At 37.9% G+C, this 24757-nt stretch overlaps 2 protein-coding genes across 2 annotated transcripts in view; one reads left to right on the top strand and one right to left on the bottom strand.

Moving 5' to 3' along the window:
• The window catches only part of Art4 (arginine methyltransferase 4), a 179288-nt gene extending 163614 nt beyond the window's left edge, over positions 1 to 15674 (bottom strand). Inside the window, exons 1-5 of the mRNA XM_071665516.1 lie at positions 15488 to 15674; positions 8853 to 8975; positions 8390 to 8493; positions 5391 to 5429; positions 4949 to 5125 (exon numbers count right to left, since the gene is read on the bottom strand). Coding sequence (XP_071521617.1) covers positions 4949 to 5125; positions 5391 to 5429; positions 8390 to 8493; positions 8853 to 8975; positions 15488 to 15626 — 582 coding nt within the window. The 5' untranslated portion in view covers positions 15627 to 15674. The remainder of the gene's footprint in view (positions 1 to 4948; positions 5126 to 5390; positions 5430 to 8389; positions 8494 to 8852; positions 8976 to 15487) is intronic.
• Positions 15675 to 15902: 228 nt separating this feature from the next.
• LOC139750781 (uncharacterized) lies at positions 15903 to 24333 on the top strand. Its single transcript, XM_071665515.1, has 3 exons — positions 15903 to 16153; positions 17690 to 17820; positions 19683 to 24333. Exons 1-3 carry the CDS (start codon positions 16128 to 16130, stop codon positions 20093 to 20095), a joined length of 570 nt encoding a protein of 189 aa, XP_071521616.1. The 5' UTR covers positions 15903 to 16127; the 3' UTR covers positions 20096 to 24333.
• Positions 24334 to 24757: the final 424 nt, after the last annotated feature.

The following is a 24757-nucleotide window of genomic DNA, read 5'->3' as shown; positions in this document are numbered from 1 at the left end:
AAACCTACAGGAAAAGGGATAAGTTTTACTGAAGATTTGAATAAAAAATGCACAAACAAGGATAACAGTGTATATGAAATAACTAACATTAATTCATTATGGTAAAGTGTGTGACGAGAACAAAAAAACAATAAATTTACAATGATCTTATGGTTAAAATAGTGAACAAAAACATTATATATGGACAACAAAGGGAAAAATATGCGAGAAAAATTACAACAGGAAAAAGATGTGGGAAAAATTGCAAATCTAAGAGGCATATTGGAACCACCACCACCCACATCCTTTAGTCAGTTGAGAACATAAATCAATGAATCACTAGCACATTCTGCTAGACTAATAAAATGTTACAAAGCAGGGAGAAACTAGTCTATCTAGTTTATAATGTGTGCAAGAGTAGGTGACTGAAGGTAAATGCAAAAATAAGTAATGGTGTTTGAAAGGAAACATGTGTGAATGCATAGGTTTTGTAAAACCATATAGAGTGAAAGAAGAAAGTGTACTAAATTGTACTTTGGATATGAGGGGAAAAAGACTGGAAGAGGAAGAAGTGAGAGAAATTTAAGTATCTGAGAGCAGTCTTGGTAAATGTGCTAATATGGAAAGAGAGATAAGGGAGAGAGCAGTACAGGGTAGAACAGTCACTGGATCCCTCAACAGAATAATAACAGGTCGAGGTGTAAGTATGGAAGTGAAGAGAGGATTAAAGGACAGCACAGTCCTCCCAACCCTGACCTATACAGCTGAAACATGGACATGAAATGAGTCACAGAGGTCAAGAATCCAGGCTATGGAAATGAGCTAGAGAAGAGCATGTGGTGTGACTAGATGGAATGAAGAAAGAAATTAAGGGGTGTATGAGATGTGGTATGGCAGGGAATACAAAGGGAATGAACTGTGAAGCAGTAGAATGGATGAAACGTAATATGTACTTTGAAGTGGTTTGGGAACGTGGAAATCATGCAAAACAGGGAGTTTATAAGGAGAGTGGATGATTGTACAATTAAAGGGGTTGGTGTGTGTGTGGAACACCACCTGTGACACGGACAAATAGGGTGGAGGAATACTAAAGGGAGAGAAATAATGGAAGAATATGTGAAATGGTGTATGTGAGAAAGGCATGTGAGGACAAGGATAAGTGGAGACTTTTGCCATGGTCACCCCTTAATGGGAGTTACCAGAGATAACGGACATCATACATATTGACAGATATGTAGATCAATGTAAAATATACATACATACCATTAAATTTTCATTAGCTATCTAGTTTTATCATTTCACTGTGCTGTTCATATGTAGTTGCATTACATGAAATGTGTTCATGGGCTCACTGCTTATTCTGTAAGAACCAAGCACAAGGTATTTAGTCTTTTATAACATGTAAAGCGGACCTGCAGACGACACAAGTTAGAGCAGAACGTTTGCTCAAGCACATGTCGGTTGTTGACGAGCCCAGATAAAAGCCAGGCTCAGCAACTAGCTCAGGTCACACTCTCTTCAGCCTTGATACAAGGACCATTCATGTGTTGACAAGCGTCATAAGACCCTAGTCCAAAGTACCATAGATGTAGCACTTATTTTTCTAATAAAACTGTAAATGCCATCTGAAAATCATTTAGTACCATGGAATGAAGACGACAACTCCAGACTACAGATAGAAAGATGGCTTCAAATGCCCTGGTTCAGTCCACTGACAGTATGTTGACACATGTATACCACATCGTTCCAATTCCCTCTATTCTGTGCACGGCTTTCACCCTCCTACATGTTCAGGCCCTGATCATTCAAAATCCTTTTCGTTCCATCCATTCATCTCCAATTTGGTATCCCCATTCTCCTTGTTCCCTCCACTTCTGACACATATATCCTCTTTTCCTCTCTTATTTTCTCCATGTGCCCACACCATTTCAGCACTCTCACCTACACTCTTTTTTATTACCACACATCTCTCTTACCCTTTCATTTCTTACTCCATCAAACCACCTTACACCACATATTGTCCTCAGACATTTCATTTCCAACACATCTCCCCTCCCCTGCACAGCCTTATCTACAGCCCATGCCACTCATCCATATAATATTGCTTGGTCTACTATACCTTAAAACATAACGAAATTACACCCTCCTCCCAGATAACGTTCTCTCTTAACATTCTTCAACACTCCCAGAACCTTCCCCTCTCAACCACTCTATGACCTACTTCCGGTTACATGGTCCCAACTGCTGCCATGTCCATTCCCAGGTACCTAAAACACTTCACTCCAATTTTTCTTCATTTAAACACATCCCAATTAACCTGTCCCTGTTATACCTAATAACTTGCTTTTGTTCACATTCACTCTCAATGTCCTCCTTTCATACAATCCCCCAAACTCAGTCACCAACTTCTGCAGTTTCTCACTTGAATCTGCCACCAGTGTCATTTCATCAGCAAAAAACTGACTTATTTCCCAGGCCCTCTCATCCCTCAGTCTAAATACTCGCCCCTCTCTCCAGCTCTCTTGCATTTACCTCCCTCACCATCCCATCCACAAACAAACTGAACCACCATGATGACAGTGTACACCCCTGCCATAGACCAACCTTCACTTGAACCATTTACTCTCCTCTCTTCCTACTTGTACACATGCCTTAATCCCTTGTTAAAACTTCTCACTGCTTCTGGCAGCCTTGCTCCCACACCATACTTCTTAAGACCCTCCACAAGGCATCTCTATCAACTCTTTACACATGCTTTCTGCAGATCCAAAAATACCACATACAAATCCATCTGTTTCTCTAAATATTTCTCACATTCTTTGAAGATAATACCTGATCAACACATTTTTTTTTTTTTTTCATACTATTTGCCATTTCCCGCGATAGCGAGGTAGCGTTAAGAGCAGAGGACTGGGCCTTTGAGGGAATATCCTCACCTGGCCCTCTTCTCTGTTCCTTCTTTTGGAAAATTAAAAAAAAAAACACGAGAGGGGAGGATTTCCAGCCCCCCACTCCCTTCCCTTTTAGTCTAATCTAATCTCTGTGCATACCTTCACCCTCTCAATCAATACCTTTCCATACAACTTATCAGAATAGCTCAAAGAATTTATACCTCTGTAGTTTGAACACTCACCTTTATCTCCATAGCCTTTATGCAATGGTACTATAAAAGCATTCAGCCAATCCTCAGGCACCTTACCATGATCCAAACTACAATGGAAAGCCTTACCAACCAATCAATAACACAGTCACCCTCTTTTTAATAAATTCAACTGCAAACCATCCTGCCACATTTCCTCTTACATAAAGCTTTCACTGCTTCTCTCTTCACTAAACCATTCTCCACGAATCTCATTCTGCATACTACCTTGACCTAAATACCCTACATCTGCCACTCTATCATCAAACACATTTGATAGTCCATCAAAATACTTACTACATCTCTTCCTCACCTCATTACTACTTGTTACCACTTCCCCTTCTGCCCCCTTCACTGATGTTCCTATATGTTCTCGTCTTTCACACGTTATTTACCTCCTTCAGAAACATCTTACTCTCCCCAAAGTATACTGATACTTGCTTAACCCAACCTTCATTTGCCCTCTTTTTCAAACCCTGCACCTTCCTTTCGACCTTCAGTCATTTTCTCTTACCCCCCCCCCCCCCAATCATTTGAAGTCCTTTCCTAGAAGTACAGTCCAAATGCCTCTTTCTCTTTCACTAGCAACTTTACTTCTTCACTCCACCACTCACTATCCTTTCAAATTTGCCCACCCTCCTTTCACATGCCACATGCATCTCTTGCATATGCCAGCACTGTTTCCATACATTCCTCAACCACTCCCATTGCTTCATGTACTCTCACCTTTTGCCATTCTGTGCTTAATCTCTCTTGGTATTTCTTCACATAAGCCTCTTTTCCAACAGACTTACACCTCTATAATTTGAATTTATGTTTGGCCTCCTTTCCCTTTAAATAAGGGCAATACACATATGCTCTGCCAGTTCTCAGGTACAACATCTTGAGCCAAATAAACACTAAATATTCTAACAAATCAACTACAATCTTGTCAATTTCTGATGCTTTCCCAAATCCCATTTTTACAAGGCTTTCAGTACCATGTCTTTTCTAAACAGCCCACTCACCATAACTCTCACTTCAATCATCACCTTATTCCAAACACACAATATCCACTACCTGATTGTCACACTTATTTGATGTCATTCAAAATACTCTCTTAATCATTTTCCCATATCTCCCTGCTACCAATCCCTGAACCATTCTCCTTAATGTTGTACTCATTTGTTCTCTTGCTCTCACACTTCTAACTTCCTTTCAAATATTTTCTTATTCTAAAAGAAGTTCATTAGTTCTCTCTCTCTCTGTCCCCATTTCTCATCTTCCCAATTTTTCAGCCCTTGCACTCCTCATAATGATTTGCACTCCTTCCCTGCAGTCCATATACCACCCTTTTCACTTTCAAGAGCAATTCAACTTACTCATTCCACCACTCTCTACCCTTTCTCATACATTCACATCCCAACTTTTGCATCTAACACATTTCATTCACAAACTTAAGAAGTGCTTCCCTAAAATAACTTCTACTCCCCAAGTTCTATCAAGTTCTATCTTACCCTATGCCACTTTTCATTTTATCTCTTCTGGCAACTCTGTTCATAAAACAGTTACAAACTTGCCCTCACCTTTTCTTTTCACAAGTATACTTCTATGATTTCTTTTCTCTGGTAATCTACCCAAGTAGGCTGCATCAATCTCATTTGGGTCTAGTACATCCCCAGCATATAAGCTTCTGTCCCAGCACAGTTCTTCCTATTTAAGGTATGGAAAATAAAATATGGCAAAAGAAACAAGAGGAATTTTACAGAGTAAGCCCAAATGAAGTGCACTGTGTCAAAAAAAAAAAAAATACATAATTCAAAACTCAAGAGAAATACCCAAAACTCATACCTCACAATGTTGTGCCATAGATGATGCCTCAACTGCATAGACCTTTCGAGCCCCAGCTTGAGCAGCAAAGAAAGAGAGAATTCCTGAGCCAGCACCAACATCTAACACAATTTTGTCCCTAAAGTCACTCATATTGGAGAGAATTGCACGCTGATATGTTCCTGTTCGGATGTAATCCTGTATAAAAAAAAATAACCTTTTTAATTTCTGTCCAATGATTAACATATTTCTGTCAATTATACTATAATCTCAGTTATTCACACAGTATTAAAAACAAGATGAACAAATTCTATTCTGTTAATTATACTATAATCTCAGTTATTCACACAGTATTAAAAACAAGATGAACAAATTCTAAGTCAAAGATGTATGAGCCATTATCCTGAGAATTCTCCACACCAAATACCTATCTGGAGTAAAATAATACAATTAAATAACTCACCTGCATCATGTTCTGTTGTTGGGAAAGGTAGCTATAGAACTGAAAAAAAAAAAATATTATTATAACATTACTTTCCAACAGTTTACCTGCACAGATATGTACTATAACTAAGGAACTGGGCAAAATTATGCAAAATGCCATCCTTTATATGTGGAGTATAGCTAAAATAATAGGACTTTCATCTTATGCAAGGCTTTCACTACTTCTCACCACACCACTTGCCATAATTCTCTCACTTCACATACCCTCCCAACCTAAACACCCTACATCTGCCACCCTATCATCAAACATATACAATAATTCTTCAAAGTATTCACTCTTTCTCCTCTTCATCAATGCCTGTTAACACTTTTCCATTTGCAACTCTCAAGAGTGCTGCAATTTGTTTCCTTTGTTTTTTTCACACTATTAACATCCTTCCATACCAATTTCTTATTCTCCCTAAAGTATGTAGATACTCACTCACCCTAACCCTAACTCTCATTCACCCTCTTTTTTAGCCACTGCAACTTCTTGACCTTCTGCCACTTTCTCCTATACATCTCCCAACCATCATACTCTTTTCCTCTTTCTCCTATACATCTACCAACCACTCATACTCTTTTCCTCTAAGTAACTCCCAAACACTACTCTTTTGTCTATCGCAAGCAATTCAACTTCCTCATTCCACAACTCACTACCCATTCTCACTTACTTTCTGCATGACATACACTTTTCTCAGGCAGGGGACTGGATGATGAATGAGAGATATCTAGGAAAGCAGTGCCACCATGTGCAAGAGCAAGTGTGTGGTACAAAAAAAGTGGAAGGTGGGCAGATAAGAAAGGAGTGTAAGTGATGGGATGACAAAGTACAACAGCTATTGATAGAGAAAAGAGAGGTGTATAAGCATTACCTACAAGGAAGGAGTGCAAATGATTGCATGATGCACAAGAGCAGCAGGAGGTCAAAAGGAAGGTGCAGGGATTATATAAAAAAAAAAAAAAAAAAGGTTAATAATAGTAGTGGAGAAATTACCAGAAAATTTCAGGGAGAATATGTTTTATAAAGAGGTTAATACTGAGAAAAAAAAAAGGATTATCAGTGAAAGTGGTAACAAGGAATGAGGTGAGATTTTGATGGATTGTTGAATGTTTCTGATGATAGGGTGGCAGATGCAAGGAGTGTGAAAGTAAGGAAGAAGCATGAGTATGAAAGATGTGTGATGGTGACATCACACACTACCACAAACCAACCTTCACTTGGAACCATTCACTTTCCTCTCTTCCTACTCATGCATGAGCCTTATACACACAGGAAAGGGCAAGGTAGCATAAGAACAGACTAAGAAAGTCTCCATCCATGCTCTAGCTATCATGTGTAATGCTATAAAACAAAAAACCCCTATCCACAAACAAGCCCCACAGACCTTCCCAAGGTTTACCCCAGACACTTCACATGCCTTGGTTCAGACCAATGACAGCTCCTTAACCCCTGTATTCCACATTGTTCCATTTCACTCTATCCCATGCAGAGTCCCACCTCAACCTGCTTGGCACTTAATTCTACATAACAGCACTAGACCCTTCCCAACCTGACCACTTTATAACTAACAACAACCCCCCTAAAAAAAAAGAATTAAAGAGCTTGCTCCTTCCTCACACTTCAGTCACATCTACTCAAAGATCCCTCATCCCAACAAAATGAATAATGAACAACGACTAACTGAAATAACCCAGCAAGCACTAAGCAAGTTATCTCGCAACTCAGAGACATACACCCATCAGAAACCACACTCCCAGACAAACAAAAGCCACCCACTTACACTCTGGACATCACCTACCTATCATTGCAACATTACACTGTTTCAGTGTATCCCAAGACCCTTCATGGCCAAGATGCAAATCCACAAAGAAGACCAAGCACTTACTGCTCAACTGCCCAACACTTTCTGCATATAGACGCACACACATCATGCCACATCATGAAAGTGTTCCTGACCAGTGGGAAATATGTCACAAAGCAGAGCTGGAAAACAAGTCACTAAGGACAGCTGAAAAACAGTCCCTAGGAAGAACTCAAAAATAGGTCAACAGGCAGACCTGGGAAATAAGTCATAAGGAATAGCTGGGAAATAAGTCACAAAGCAGTGCTGGAAAATAAGTTACAAAACAGAGCTTGGGAATACATCAATGAGAGGAGCTAGGACATAAGTTACAAGGAAGAGATGCCAAATAACTTACCAGGCAGAGCCAGGAAGTAAGTCACTAGACAGAGCTGGGGAATAAGGTACAATGGAGAGATGGGAAATAAGTCATCAACCTGAGATGCATCACATAATTAATGTGTGGATGTTGGAAACTCATGGTTAGAACATTTTGATAAGTTTCTTTCCCTACACCTCGAAGACTTAGAACTCACGTCTTTCCCAATAACTATGACCAGGCACATTTCAAAAGAGGTTTTTCAGTCCCTCCAAAATTCATAAATACTTTACCATTTCTTTTCTTCTCTTTTCATTAACCTCTCTATATATCAATTAAGGCCAGGCCTTAATGGAGACTTATGTCCATGACTGGAGCCTCCAGGTAAATATATACCCTAGCCTAAGCCAGGTACCCATTTTATCAACCGGCCCCTGAGGGAGGATGAACATCTTGGTTAATTGCAAACTGACTGCAGCGACCAGGATTCAAATTTGTGCAAACTCAACCCTTTCCGCATCCTCCTCCTAAATACATTCTGAATGTGAGCTAATGCTCTATCCTGCTCGAATTCACTTTAGATAAAGGATCATGTGCATATAACAAATATGATTACTACATTCTGTTCCACCAAATTTGTGTGGGAAAAAATCCAACAAGACACATACTCAAACTGTCCAACTACTAACTTTTAAGCTCCGTTTGTCACCAAACATCATTCACAAAACAATTACTTCGACAAACTTTCTAACATCATACAAAGAATATCCCAGCACCACACATCTTAAATTATGTAGATTACGTGTATCAACATACCTGAAAATACTGAGTTGCACTGGAGTCATCAGTTCTTTCATTAAATACAGAGACTTCTTTTCCCTGACGCATCTTATATATAATATTGTGGAACTTTCTAGAATCTGTAGGAGAAAACCCTCCAAGTTACTCAAATAGTATAGCAGTACTGTACATCAAAATGTAGTATCTAAACACTTCTTTTTTTTAAGTATGCACAAAATTAAGTCATACGATCAAATACATCATGGAGAAATTTTTTCTTAGCTATGTAGTAACTCTACCCTTCTCTTCTTGAAACAGAAATATGGATGAGAAATATAAAAAATTACAAAAAACTTATTTATATACCCATCTGATCAAACAGCACTTAACACATCTATCTACTGTGCTCAGTTTCAGCTAATGCATGACCCTTGATAGTAAATATTTTCAAATATCAAACAGGAAATAATTACAATTACATAAAACGTATATGAATTACCTGATTCTGTTGCAAATGTAAAAAGTAAATCTTCTTGGGAGGACGCAAATAAATATGACTTTGTTCCCAATCGACAACATTCTGTCTTCAGGTCTATAGGAATGTCCAACAAACAAACAGCACCTATGGAAAAATATACATGTGAGAAGCTAAACAATGCAGACAATGGAGGTAACAAGATTCTAAATACTGATGTAAATCTTAGTAGGCCTTGCTTAACTGGATTATAAATAAAGAATACTGAATGCAAAATTAACAATGGGGACTAATTATTTCAATATAAAAAGTTCACTCCAAACATAAAAATATAGCCACAACAAAACCATCTTTCATTCACTGAAATCTTACTTCCTCTGAATTGCTTGCTGTTTCCAATTCTGTACAGTAGCACCTAAAACTCATGAAACAGTGACCTCATGCTCACAGCCACTCTTCCAGCCATCAGGTACAATGTACTGAAACCAGAGCCCACAATACACAATCAAGCCTCACAAATCAATTCCATGGTTTCCCCTAAATCCAACATATACCCTAGTTTAGCCAACTGACAGCAAGACACCCTCCATATACCAGATCACTCCAATTTCCTCTCTCGAATGCATCTAAAAGCATCTTAAACTCCATCTTTCCATCTCTTTGGTTTCCCTTGCTCTCTTACTCCCTCCACTTCTGCCCTGTGGATCCTCTATGTCAGTCCTTTTACATTCATCCTCTCCAAACCAGTTCCCCACACCATGGTCAACTCTCTTGGCACTAAAAGAATTAAGCCCTAAATATCTTTGGGGGTCCCTAGGAAAAGATATTATAAAAAAAAATACATCTTCATTTCTTCTCTGCCACCACCAAAGGATTACTGATGCACAAAACAATTTTCCTAAAGCTAAAACTTCCAACACCTACTGAATAATTATAAACATAATCAATGCTACACAGACAATAGTTAGACATCTACAAACTTGCATGGGGCATATACGTGGGCCATACCTACCTCTATTGTGTTATATGGGTAACTGAAACATTAGTATTCTTTCATAGTCCTTAATGTAGTTACTTGTGACACAAGGCATCTCTACATACCAATTTAAATGGTGGCAGGAAAAGGCAACTCGTGCAAGTGTGGTTTGGGTTCCTAAAGGGAAAGACATTGTCCTAAATCGTAAACTATAGGATATTTTCCCTAGCACTAATTACAATTTCTTATGACTAAAGGCATCTCTTTACACTGATAAAGAGCATCTATGAATTTAAATGAGGGTGGGAAGATAAGATTCGTACAAGTATGGCTAGGATCATCACACTGCAAGGTCCTTGAAGGGTCAGCAAAACTGTGTTACCTACCTCATCTAATGCTTACACTACCATTCCTTACATGATCAACCCTCCCATCATATACTGTCCTCAACCATTTCATTTCCAACACGCAGCATAAAGAGTGGCTGATTTGGGAGCAATGAGAAAATGTATTATGAACTGATGTAAAGACATGCTACTGTGATCAAATCCTTATACGTTAAAACATATTTATAGTTTAATGGGAATAATGACAACAATTTATGCAAAAAATATTCCTTGGATAAAGCCTATTCTTATCATTATGGAGCATCAGCTTAAGACCTTTAGACTTCCTGAACCAAGAGAATATAAGAAAAAAAATCAAAGTAAGGTAATTGATCCTAGTTAAACAAGACAGTAGACCACTAAAGGCAGATGAGTTATACCTGCTTTTCACACATTAAAGTTAAAGTTGTTCATTTCATCTTTCTTCCTAATTCATTAGCCAAAAATGGAACTCAATAAGAGAAAATAACAAGACCTAAAAATTGTGACAAGATCCACAATAAGGAACCAATAATGGGAGATAAAACATGTAATACCAATGAACAAAAGTTCAGAGTTGTTGGTTTAAATAATAAAAAGATCTGAGATTACTGCAATTAGAGTTGGAAGTATTGACAAACATGAGGCACTCTAAGGATCATTGGAGGTGTCATGAAATGAAAGAGGACCTTAAGGTATTAAAAATTAAGATAAATGATCAAGAGCACGAATAAACAACAGCTGAGGAAGCTGACAAAGCAGCAAGTAACCAAGAAATGAAGGACAAAAGAATAACAAACAGGAGAGACCATAAGAGGCTATTCTAGATGTCCTACTGGTTCTTGAACAAGAGGAAATGCCCATAACAATAAGTATATTCATCTTAAAAAAAAAATTGGGGGAGGTTAAGTTTCTGGGCCTGGGCAACAGACTTGGAGCATGTTAATTGATACAGCGGAACAGGAACCTGAGGAGAAAACTGAGGTGCTCTGGGCACTGAGTGAAGCTGTTATTAAAATAATATGTACTGTTTGACAGAACAATTAGCAAAATTTATGGTCTGGTAGATGAACCCAGCCTGGGCTGTGGGGACTAAGGATCCAAGAAGATTTCATTAAGTATTCACCAGGGATGAGAATTTCAGAAAAGAGTAGAACATACTACCTCATAGTTGGTATATAGGAGGTATATTACTAGTACTACCCACATTGCATTAGAGTTATTGACAGCTGTGTAGTGAGCCAGTGGCTGTCAAGCTGCACTCTCTGACCCAGGTAGCTGTCTTGTATTTCTGCCTCACCAATATGCTGACTACTGGCATTCTGTTACACATAACACTTGACAACACTTAACTCACAGATTTTCATGTGGTTAGCACTATGCACCAGCCCTGCCTTTTGGCAAAATGGTAGGAGCAATAGTAGGTAGGAACATCTTGGCAGTTGCATTAGGTAGAAACATATGGTAAAAGTAGTCAGTAAAAATACAAGGCAGGAGCGATGTGTAGTAGTAGTCAGCACGAAAATTAGGTAGGAGCCTCTACAAACATTGCACTAGGGTTGCTCTCTGTCAGTGGCCTGTTAAGAGTAAGTAAATACAGGCTAAGAAACAGCACTGTAGCTCAGTAGTTAGGGAGACTCCATGGCTGTCACCTTGGCATCAGAGGTATAGACAGATAGACAGTAGAGCATACATGATCTGAGCTTATTAGCAAAAAGGGAGATTATAGTGAAAGCTAGGGAACAAAGGCTGATGAACCAAAACTGGACTCAGCTGCAAAGTGGGTGACACCAAAACAAAAAATATGAGTTAACTGGGAGCTTTGATTATCTTTTCGACTGGGTGAAGAACATACACCAAACAAAGAGGAAAAGGGTATCTTTTTGACTGGGTGAAGAACATACACCAAACAAAGAGGAAAAGGGAAATAAAGAATGCTCATTAAAAGGTTACTAGAGGCAACAGAATCAGCATATGCAATCTCTGTAACAAGGAAAAGAAGAATTGGAGGTAAAAATCAAAACCAATTATGGTTATGTATGATCTGGAGTCATTAGTCAGGTTAAGTGATTCAAAAACAAGGCAGAATTCGGTAGTGTATTCACCAAGCTACTGTATTCATCAAGCATTAAAGACCAAAGGAAAAGAAGGAAGCAAGCAAACAATACAGCCAGCAGGCAAGATCTGAAGATATCAAATGAGGCAAAAGGAATCCCTGTGAGATGAAACAGGGGTTAGGTTTCAGAAAATTATGAAGTTTCTAAAAAGACTAACAGAATACTAAGAGGTCTTGACCCATACAAGGTTCAAGTTCCTGACGAAATTTCACTTATGTACTGAAGATCTGTATAGACTCATTAGACAGACCTCTTGGAATATTGTTCAAGATGCCACTGAAGAAAGGATAAGTGCAAATGATGTAAAGAAGGAGCAAACACCATACCTATCTATGAGAAAGGGGACAGGGAAGAGGCAATGAACTACAGAACAGTCTCCTTGACAAATGTGGTCTGTAGGGTAACGGAAAAGTTAATCAGAAACCATTGAATGACTTTCTACAAGGAAAAAATTACTTCACTGCAAAGCAACATGGTTCTAGGGGATGCAGGTCATGTATAACAATCCTCTTAGATTTCTGTTAGGAAGTAACATCAAACTTTGACAAAAAGAAGGCTTGGAAAACTGCTTATATCTTTACTGCCAAAAAGGATTCAACACAGTACAACTTGAGCTTCTGATTGAGAAGCTGGTATACCAAGCAGGAATAAGGGGAAGAATCCTTTAATGGATAGATGATCATCTTCATGGAAAGGTATAAAGGAAACAAGTCAGAGGAGCCTTCTCCAAATGGGTGGTCACCTGAATGCCCAGGGTTCTGTTTTGATCTATGTGAATGACGTATCTGAAAGTATGGACTCCTAACTGAATATGCTTGTATATGATGCAAGAGTTATGAGAGAGGTGAAAAGCGAGGAAGACTGCACCAGCTTACAAGGGAACGTCAATAAGATTTCAAAGCTCGTCTGACACATAGTTGGTGAAATTCAACTCAAACAAATGTAAAGAAATGAGGATGGGACAGATGGAAAGAAGACCTCAACATGATTATCATCTAGAAGTAAATCAGCTTCAGAATTCCATGCATGAGAAGGACTCGGGTGTTATCACTATTCATAACCAGTTGCCAGGATCCCATATTTCGAGATCTGCTAAATAAACAAACTGTCTTCTGACAAATATCAGAAGATTGTATTCATCAGAAACAATCTTGCATTCAATATGCATCTAGATCCATCCAAGGATGGCCTATAGACTATATGGGTTGAGATCCTTCAGCACAAGACTTATCCTATTCTGATTGGTCTGCTATTGTCCACCAAAGCAGAATCACCTCTATGAACAATTAGAAGTCATATATTTGTGCTTTATGTGCTATCTCCAGTAAAATTAACATGTATATATTGCCTAATAAACTCAATCAATCATCAAAATATTTTTCATTTCTCCCTCCCTCAGCAAGTAAAGGCCTATAGCACTTGTTTCTATACTATTTTGTTATTCTTATACAAAGATTTTCCACTACATGAGAAATAAAAAAAAATCACCATTTTACTATTCAAGATGCATATCAGTGTTTGGGAGACCAACCTAATGAGAGTGCTGAGGAAAAACAATTCCTTTTTCGACATAGCTCAAACCTTTTCTTTTTGTATAACAGAGATTATTCTACCATCTCATTCTAATAAAACTTAGGCAATTTAGATGGCATACTGTGCTATTCCAATACAATATGGCAGATTTCAGAATATTCTGAGGTTTTGTAACATTCCTTTCTGCTTTAACAAATCAATCTTCAGGCGCAAGTAGCCTGTTTTACGTTACTTGCTTTGCTAACGATTCTACCTTGACACTTTCAAATATATCAACATCTCCTCCTCCTTTGCACTTTGCCTTGTTCCCTATTCAGTCTGCTGCACTTCTATATTTCTTCAAGCATCTGAACAGCTCATCAAAGCCAAATTAGCAATAAACTACAATTCCAGTGAAGTTAGATGCCTACCTTACCCTCTCACATAAAGCTTCATATCTATTAAGGGACATTTTTACACTTCCTATGGAACCAGCTGTCCCATACCTAACACTTTAAAGCTTTATCCTTATGGTAAGCTTGTGCCATAGATCACATTTACCATACTTTCAGTTAGTAGCATCAAATTCTACTCATACCTTAATGTGCAAATGTTTCTTACAGTAGCCCATGCTTTGTTTACATTTTTGATGGGCACTGCAATTTTCCTTTCCTCCAAGGTAACTCCAGCCAAAACCATGCTCAATTTGACAAACATTCTAGTTTCACACTATTTCCATGGTCTCCTTATTGGGAATACTCAATCTAAAATCTCAGAGTAATACGCAAAGTAAAAGGTTATAAGTCATATGGCTTACTCACTATAAATTTGGCACTGATAATGGAATGTACTGCCCATAGTCATGTCCTACCACCAACTATGATGTATGCTTGTAGACTTTAACCAGTTTTTTTGTCATTCTGTACGTACATAAGAACTATGATACGTAATGAGTATTCTGATACAATTTTGTATAATTCCAGCCAAACAGGAGTATGCAATCCAAAACAGATAAACTCCACATCATCTACTGTTCTATAATTATCAATGTGACATTCATGATAATATAATATTCATGTAAAATGCAGAACACACTTCCAGGAATCAACAAAACCTATGAAAACCTCACTCACTTCCATAATCTAAATTTACCTTATAAATGCTACTCTAAAAAATGTGCTTACTTCCATCCTTATTTTCCCTGATCATAAAAACCCTTCCTAATATCAATATTTTCTTACAATAATAAGTAACGTTTCAAATCAAGCTCCCTCGATCAAAATCACTTCCACTAAGTATAAGTTCATTAAATATACACTTCGTCCAGATCCATGAGTTACTTTTGTGGTGCCCCTAAATAATAACTTTACCACATCACAGAACAGCCACTGTACATATATTTGATACTAACAGAAATGGAGGTAATACTCCAGAATAACATTAAATAAACATATTGATCCACCCAGAGATGTTTGAAATACTCTAAGTGAAAACATATCACTACATGTATCTACAACATCTGAGTATCCCCCTAATTGATTATCACATCTCACAGTTAATATGAATGATGAATTCTTTAACTGTCGCACCGAAAATCAGTTTACCCATGCATTATTGTGGTAGCATTTCCCCAACAGAAAGATACTTAAAATTGAGTTCCCTTTAATGGACACAAATCTAAAAATTTACCTCGTTTAATTTTGCAGGATAGTCCATGGGGATCATATTCAAGCTTTATAGTAACAGATTCCCCAAATTTATTTGTTCGGTTACCGTCCTCGTGCCAAATATACACTGTGACCTTCTCAAACATCCGACCTGACGCCATTTTTCCTTGAACTTCTAAGGTAATACATTTATCTACGAAACCTTCACACATATGATTTCATGCTACCGTCTACGATAAGTCTTTCATTAGATATAGCCATATTTGGTCTGATGTAGTTTCAGAATATTATTTTATTAAGCAAGTACACCATTCTTTATACAAAATGGTAATCCATTTTAATACGAAAAATGTATATATTGTAGCCTCGTTCGGATTCATGCTTCAAAACATACAAAGACACAATGCAATATCCAGAGCTAGTGTGTGAGCTTATTACCTTAAATCCCAGTAGAGTTGGCTAATAGTGTTTACAGTGCAGTCAAAATAATCCAACGCTTACTCTGTGTATGGCAAGCAAGTTAGGGCTGGTGTTCAGTAAAACTGCATATATATATATACCCGGAAGAAAACCTCATAGATTTTTGAAGTTAGATCCTTATGAGAGTGTAGTGTATACTCCCAGAAAAAAATATATTCACGCTGCTTCTTAATCTATAAACAATGCTAACAGACGATGAATTGTCAAGGTAATTAAAAGAATTCACAAGGTTTTGTTTTACTTGTAAATGCTGAACCAGCTTATTGGGGCTGCATTCATTGATGGTTAAGGAAGGCACTCAGGTAAAAGTTTAAGGTTCCTATAGATGTAATTGACTACAGTGGTAATATTTCAGCTTAAGTAGCTTTTAGTGTGCTTTTCTATTTTTTTTTTTTTTTTGTTAAAGATGTGGTGGGGTGGCAACGGGAATGGATGAAGGCAGAGAGTAGGAATATGTACTTGTGTATATATGTATATATCTGTGTATGTATATGTACGTATGCATTGAAATGTGCGTGTGTGGGTGTTTATACATGTGTATATGGGTGAGTTGAGCCATTCTTTCGTGTTTCCTTGTGCTACCTCGCAAACGCAGGAGACAGTAATTAAGTATAATAAAAAGGAATTATATAATATTTATTTATAATATATATATTATAATAATAATACATGTTCCCTCTGGGAGCTCCCATCAAGAGGATGGCCAGAGCACAAGAATCTTCTTTGCATATACAATTCCTTAGTCTTCTTCATTTCTCTACCTTCAGTACCCTTCCACTGTATTTTCTCATGTCACAAGTAGTCCTCCTCTCACACCAACCCCTCTAATCCTACAATGGTACTTTCCATTTGCCAAAACCACTTCTGAGTATTTTGTTTCACCCACTCAACCATTCCTCATTTGCAATCCCTGCCATACCAGATCTCTCATAAACCCCCTCAATTCTCTCTTCATCTACTTGTGCTTCATGTTCCTCTCAAATTTTCACAGTCTAAATTCATAACCTCTGACTCATTCCATGTCCATGTTTCAGCTGCAGAAGTCAGGGTCGGGAGGACTGCTTTCTGCTAATCCTTGCTTCACTCCCATACTTACCCCTTTACCCTTCATTATTCCCTATACTGCTCTCTCCCTTGTATCTTTTTACACATCACCAAACTTAGCCAAGATAGCTCCCAGATGCTTAGATTCTGTCACCTATTCCAATCTCTCTCTCTCTCTCTCTCTCTCTCTCTCTCTCTCTCTCTCTCAGTTTGATACACTTTCTTCTCTCACTCTATAGGGTATTGCAAAATCTCTACTTTCACTCTGTTTCCATCCAAATACCATTACTTTACTTTTACTCTCTTCTACCTTCAATCACACAGACACAGCTTAAACCAACTCAGGTTGGTTATTTGAAAAGTGATAGCTCAGCAGAATATGAGGTTTGGAGTCCTAATGGAAAAGTAAATGAGTAAATGAACAAGATGTAAAAGGAATGTTAAAGAGTATCTGATAAAGTTTACACTAAAGCACTTATTGAAAACAGTTTATTTATCATGATTTTGCATGTTTGACCTTTTTTTCTAACATGAACCAAGGTTTCCTTAACCATATGTACACTGTACATTATCGTAACTTCTTACTGATATTTTGGATTTTTATTTTAGTATTTCATCAGAAATATCAGTTGTATATGTGATATAAAGGCAGAACTATTTGATATTTTGATATTCCTCTTAACAAAGATGCCCTTTTCAGGTTGGCTGAGCAGGCAATACTGAAGGAAGCCAAGAGAGGTGCACAGAGAGCTGAAATTTCAGGTCCATCTGGTTGGCTCAAATGCAAACTGCCTTCTACAAACAAGACTTTTCTACAGAATACTCTACTTGGTGTGTTTGTAACTAGCATGGGTGTGCATTACAATGTTATTATCAGTTGATTATCACCAAAAGTGTTTTAAAGATTTCACATCTCAGGAAAAGAGACTGAAATATTTACTTTTGGACTTTGTAAAATTTGTATTGAGTAATATGATATAAGTTGCAGGTTCAGATGGCGAGTTAATCGGGCCTTATCTAAGGATCCTAGTTCTTTACATATACAGACAAATCAGATATTTTGTAAGCATGATTCGCTTTAGAAGTCTTGCACATTTTTCATTTCCTCTTATCACACTGTACTATAATAGCAGCTTCTCCATCCAGAATCTTATCCACCTATCTGAGCTGACAACTGTAGACTTCCAGTGTCTTGTTTCTTCCCAAGTATGTTTTAGCCCCAGATGAGTATTTAAAACAGACTACATATGATAATTAAAATACTGTTTTTTGTTAAGGAGACTTTATGTAAACACCCAACATTAAGAAAAGTGCTCTGATTTGGAGCCCTTGGTGCCAGAGGGTGTAATAATAATGAGATTTGCAAATCTCTCTGTCTTGAAATTTGCCATGACTTTGACTAATATCATACCTGCTGGAATGGAGAAAAAGTGGAGGAAGTGAAGTGTTTTAGATATCTGGGAGTGGATTTGGCAATGAATGGAACCATGGAAGCAGAAGTGAGTCACAGGGTGGGGAAGGGGGCAAAAGTTCTGGGAGCGTTGAAAAATGTGTGGAAGGCAAGAACATTATCTCAGAAAGCAAAAATGGGTATGTTTGAAGGAATAGTGGTTCTAGCAATGCTATATGGTTGTGAGGCGTGGGCTATAGATAAAGTTATGCAGAGGAGGGCGGATGTCTCGGAAATGAGGTGTTTGAGGACAATATGTGGTGTGAGGTGGTTTGATCGAGTAAGTAATGAAAGGGTAAGAGAGCTGTGTGGTAATAAAAAGCGTATGGTTGAGAGAGCAGAAACGGTTTGGTCACATGGAGAGAATGAGTGAGGAAAGATTGACAAAGAGGATATATGTGTCAGAGTTGGAGGGAGCAAGGAGAAGTGGGAGACCAAATTGAAGGTGGAAAGATGGAGTGAAAAAGATTTTGAGCGATCAGGGTCTGAACATGCAGGAGGGTGAAAGGTATGCAAGGAATAGAGTGAATTGGAACGATGTGGTATACCGGGGATGACGTACTGTCAATGGATTGAACCAGGGCATGTGAAGCGTCTGGGGTAAACCATGGAAAGTTTTGTGGGGCCTGGATGTGGAAAGGGAGCTGTGGTTTCGGTGCATTATACATGACAGCTAGAGAGTGAGTGTGAACGATTGTAGCATTTGTTGTCTTTTCCTAGTGCTACCTCACGCGCGTGCGGGGGGAGGGGGTTGTCATTTCGTGTGGAGGGGTGGCGACAGGAATGAATAAAGGCAGCAAGTATGAATTATGGGCATGTGTATATATGTATATGTCTGTGTATATATATATATGTGTGTATGTTGAAATGTATAGGTATGTATATGTGCATGTGTGGAAGTGTATGTATATACATGTGCATGTGGGTGGGTTGGGCCATTCTTTCGTCTGTTTCCTTGTGCTACCTCGCTAACGCGGGAGACAGCGACAAAGCAAAATAGAATAAATAAAAAAATATGTATTTTTTGTTCAGGAAAAGCTTTCAAGTGGTAAAACAAAACAACAAAAAATATAGGATGGTACATTTTGGGCACACCAAATATTTAGAGCATCTGTAGTGGATGGGTAAAACACATGATTTGAAATATAAAACTATTTCCTCAGAATTCTAATTTAGTTAAACATGTGATTTAGAATTAACTATTACCATAGAATTATGATTTTTATTTGTTTTAAACTTTCAGGTGCATTGGCTGCCAACCGTGTTAAAGAGAAACAAGATAAGACTCGTAGTGAAGATGGGAAACGAAAGCGAGAAATGGAGGAAAGGGAAAAAAATACTTACAAACGGTTATATATCCATGCCAGCACAAAGCCAAAGAATAGTCTGCCAGTTAAAAACATGAACTCTTCTTTGAAAGGATGTGAGTTTTCTAAAAAGAGTGATAAAAAGACTGACTTGCAGAGAACTAAAGTTATATTGTGGAATGAATCAGGTCTAGAACTTACAAATAGAAATACTCATGTAACAGGTTCAGAGCAGTCAGAGTTGTATAAAAAGGCTAGAAAGAAAAAGATTAGTTCAGAGTTGTTACCAAGAAGTATAAAGTTTATACCTAGTTGTAACCAAAATATCCATAATGTTGAAGAAAGATGAAAGTTTTTATAAAATGGATTAATGATAAATTATCTTTTTATTGTGTGTCTGTTTGTCAGTGGACTAAACTTTTAACATAATTTCCTTATGTGTGTATCTGAATTGTAAAATATTTGTGTGTACAGAAGTGTATTGAAAATATTTTAATTTGTATGTGTACAGAAGTGTATTGAAAATATTCTAATTTGTATGTTTCTTGTTTGTAATTTCTCCACAATACAAATTGTGCATGTTTAGGTGGTTGTTATTTGTTTTCACATAAACAAGAATGAAAATAATGAGGAAGGATTAGCAGTTATTAGGTAAACAATTAAAAAGTGCAGTTAGGAAAGCAGGAAGTAGAGCTAGTGAATATGGAAAACATTAAAAGACTGTGAAATGCAGTGAAATTATTTTTGAACAGAGGAGTGAAACTTACCAATAATATGCATACTAAAATATAAAGCTGCTCTACTTATGTCATTGTATGTTAATATTTCTAAGAGTAAGCAATATCAGTTATGGGCAAGACTCAGCATGTGCAATAATTACATGACATTTTTCAAATAAATGATGAAACTCGCCTGATCTACGATCTCATAAACATTATGTTGATAGATTAAACCATAGGTTGAAATGTAATTGTATTCATTGATATTAGCCTAAAGTTATTGAATACCTCATAGTTGAATAGACATGTTATGAATTTTTTTTATATTACAGTAAGCAGTTGATAAATGGGAAAATTATTTCATGTCCTTTAGTGTTGTCATACGGTTTGAAAAGACTGATTATTGTATTATGATCTGTTAGTCAGGTTTTACTCCATGATATTATACACCTTGTGAAGACTGGAGCATTTATTTTTTTTGTCACCACTGAGATATTGTAAACTTTTCTAGTCACTTGTATGTTTTTTAAATATTTCATTAATTTGCTTAAAACACAGAAAGATGGTCAAGGTATATCTAGTCCTCTTTGTAAACTTGAAATGATTTATACTTTCACTTCTTTGGTTCAGCATTGCTAAGATTGAAAAAATTTAAATAACTCTATATGTACTATTTGTAATAATTGTTATTGTTCTTGATGGTACGACAGAACAAACACGCAGTTTGCAAAGGATTATGGTGAGGTACAATGTGTGAAAATCTAAAAAGCAAGCTTTGTTGTTGCAGACACATGGTGATATTTGTATGAATATTGTTGTAGATGCTACCTTGCTAAGGCAGGAGAGGCGATTAGGTTTAAAGAATAAGTTATTTTTTTTGTGTTCATGTTTTCTGCCTTAGCAAGTTAGTGCTAGGAAGTGAACGTCATACTTTTAGAAAGTGTTAATACAGGAGGGTAGGATTATCACTTCCCTATTCCTGATGTCATTCTGTCCATACAGCCTCTCCTTGTCATACATAACATTTTGACAACACTTAACTCACAGGGCTCATTCTTTATGACTATAGATTTTCCTGCAGTGAGCACTGCTCTAGCTGTGCCTCTTGGCAAATGGTATGAGTAGTAGGTAGGAACATTTAGGCAGGAGCATTAGATAGAAGTAGTAGGTAGGAATATTAGGTTGGGGTCTCTGCAAACACTACATTCTTGTTGCCCATTGCCTGTGGCCTGTTAAGGGTGAGGCACTAAAGGCTAAGAAGTGGCAGTGGAGTTCACTGCTTATGGACTCTATTTCTGTGGCCACCTCCTTTAGGGAGTTCAGTTAGGAACAAGCATCAGAGTTATAGATAGATAGGTCACCTTTTACACCATGTAAGATATATGTAGGTTATATACCTTCTCCCCTGTTCCCATAGGGTTAGGGACACTGGAGGGTGTCAGATGCTGTATGTTAATGACACACCTCTAGTGGCAAACCACATTGGGATATTGCTAAAGCTGGTTGCTGAGTGTGGGAGAGTGTGTGAAAGGAGAAAGTTTGAGAGTTAATGTTAGAAAAGTAGGGTTGTTTAGCAGTGTAGAGTAAAAGGTTGGTTGGAGAGTGAGTTTGAATAAGGAAAACTTGGAGGAAATGGAGTGTTTCAGATATCTGGGAGTGGATATGGCAATGGATGGAACCATGGTAGCTGAAGGAAGATAGGATTGGTGAGGGGATACTAAGACTCCAGGGGCACTGAAGTATGTAGAAGGAGAGGTTATGTTTGGGTATCTTGATGGTATAGTAGTACAGATGGTGTTGTATGGTTGTGAAGCAAGGTATCTAAATAAAGAAAATATGGAAGAGGATGTGTTGGAAATTAAATGTTTGAGGATTTATGGACTGAGGAAGGGTGATTGAATAAGAAATGATAGGGTAAGTGAGGTGTGTTAGGAAGAAGAGTATGTATGAGAGCTGAAGAGGGTGTCTAGAAATGGAATAGGCATGTGGGTAGGGTAAGTGGGGAGAGGCTCACTTGAAGGGCATACAAGTCAGAAGTGGAGAGAACAAGGAGGAAGAGGAAACTGAGAAGGCAGAGGGATGGAATGAAAGTTACTCTTGAGTGATAAGAACCTAAGCATTCAGGAAATGTGAGGTGTGCTTGGGATAGGGAAAATTAGAGTATTGTGGTATACTGGAAACCACTTACTGACAGTGGATTGCATGAGGGCATATGAAGCAGTCATGGAAACTCGTAGAAAGGTTTGTGGGAGTTGGCCATGGATAGGGTAGCTCTAGTTTTGATGCATTATAGATGACAGACCTTTCTGTAGTTTGACCCAGACATTTCACATGTGCAAGTTCAGTCCTCTAACGGCACATCAACCTTGGTATACCATGTGGTTACAATTCACTCTATTCCTTGCATGCCTCTCACCCTCCTGCATATTCAGGCCCCAATTGCTCAGTCTTTTTTACTCCATCCTTCCACATCTGATTTGGTCTTCCCGCTTCTTCTTGTTCCTTCCATCCTTGACACATATATCCTCTTTGTTAACTTTTCCTCACTCATTCGTTCCATATGTCTGAACCATTTCAACAAACCCTCTTCTGCTCTCTCAGCCACACTCTTTTTATTACCACACATCTCACTTACCCTTTCATTACTTACTATCAAACCACCTCACACCACATACTGTCTTCAGACGTTTCATTTCCAACACATCCACCCTCCTTCGCACAACCCTCTCCATAGCCCATGCCTCAGAACCATATAATGTTGGAACCACCATTCCTTCAAACATAACCATTTTTGCTCTCCGAGATGTTCTCTCCTTCCATACATTCTTCATCACTCCCAGAACCTTCACCCCCTCTCCAACCCTATGACTCTCATCCACTTCCATGGTTCCATTCGCTGCCAAGTCCACTTCCAGATATCTATACCACTTCACTTCCAATTTTTCTCCATTCAAACTTACATCCCAACTAACTTGTTCCTCAACCCTGCTGAACCCAAAAACCTTGCTCTTATTCACATTTACTTTCAACTTTCTCCTTTCACACACTTCATATTCATTCACCAACTTCTGCAGTTTCTCACTCGAATTAGCCACCAGTGCTGAATCATCACCATACAACACTTCTTAGGCCCGCTCATCCCCAAAAGACTGCATACTTGCACCTCTCTCCAGAACTCTTGCATTTACCTCCCTAACCACCCTGTCCATAAACAAGTTAAATGACTATAGGAATATCACACACCCCTGCCACAGACTGACCTTCTCTGGGAAACAGTCACTCTCCTTTCTTCTTATACATATGCCTTACTTCCTTGATAAAAGCTTCTCTTGTTTCTAGCAGCTTACCTCCCATACCATATATTCTTGAGACCTTCCACAAAGCATTTCTATCAATCCTATCCTATGTCTTCTCCAGATCCATAAATGCTGCATACAAATCCATCTAATTTTCAAGAATGTTTGATAGTATTCAGAGATCGCCAGAATTTTTAAAGGCTAGAATTGTTTCAGTTACTGCCTCTTGCACACATTGTTTAAGAAAAAAAAAACTGGTGTCATTGTAAGCAGTTAAGTGAATTTGCCTATTTGGCAGTTTGTCATATTTAGTCCATCTATCATATGCAGGGGGTGATTCAGGTACATACATGTACCTTTCTTGGGTTAATTGATTTTGCACAGCTAGGGTCCCCAGCCCTGACCCAATTATGCTGATTGTGAAAAGGGAGTGTCATTGTTTCATGTGACTAAATTTTATTTCAAGGCAAATAGAGGACTTAATTTTTATTTTTTTGTGAATTACTTACTTTTCTGTAAGTTGATGTGTACAGGTAAAACCAAATTAGAAATAAAATTTCCACTCGCCTCCATTCTCTCTTAAATGACAAATGTTATCCTGAGATACAGTAACTATTTTAAGCATGCATACATTCTTATGTTACATGTTTCCAAAACCTTTGTGCTGAATGTGCTTTGGTTAGAAATCATTTGGATATTTTTCTTGTAACCCGTGATAACCATGACTACCAAGGACTGCACATTGGAAAAAACTAGAGAGAAAATCAACAAATTCTACCCACACTGACTGGCTGGTATCAAGATGGCTTGTACATTGGATAAAACTAGAGAGAAAATCAACAAATTCTACTCACACTGACTGGGTGGTATCAAGATGCCTTTGCCAAAGCAGTAAGTAAAATCTTTAGATGCTTCGTACATGTCTTCACCTTCGCCATTACCACTCTCCCATACAACTCATTAGAAACTCTCCCATATAACTCACAAGAAACTTTT

This window comes from Panulirus ornatus, chromosome 10 (assembly GCF_036320965.1).
Source record: "Panulirus ornatus isolate Po-2019 chromosome 10, ASM3632096v1, whole genome shotgun sequence".
Classification (NCBI taxonomy): Eukaryota; Metazoa; Arthropoda; class Malacostraca; order Decapoda; family Palinuridae; genus Panulirus; species Panulirus ornatus.
This window is presented reverse-complemented; position numbering and strand designations above follow the sequence as displayed.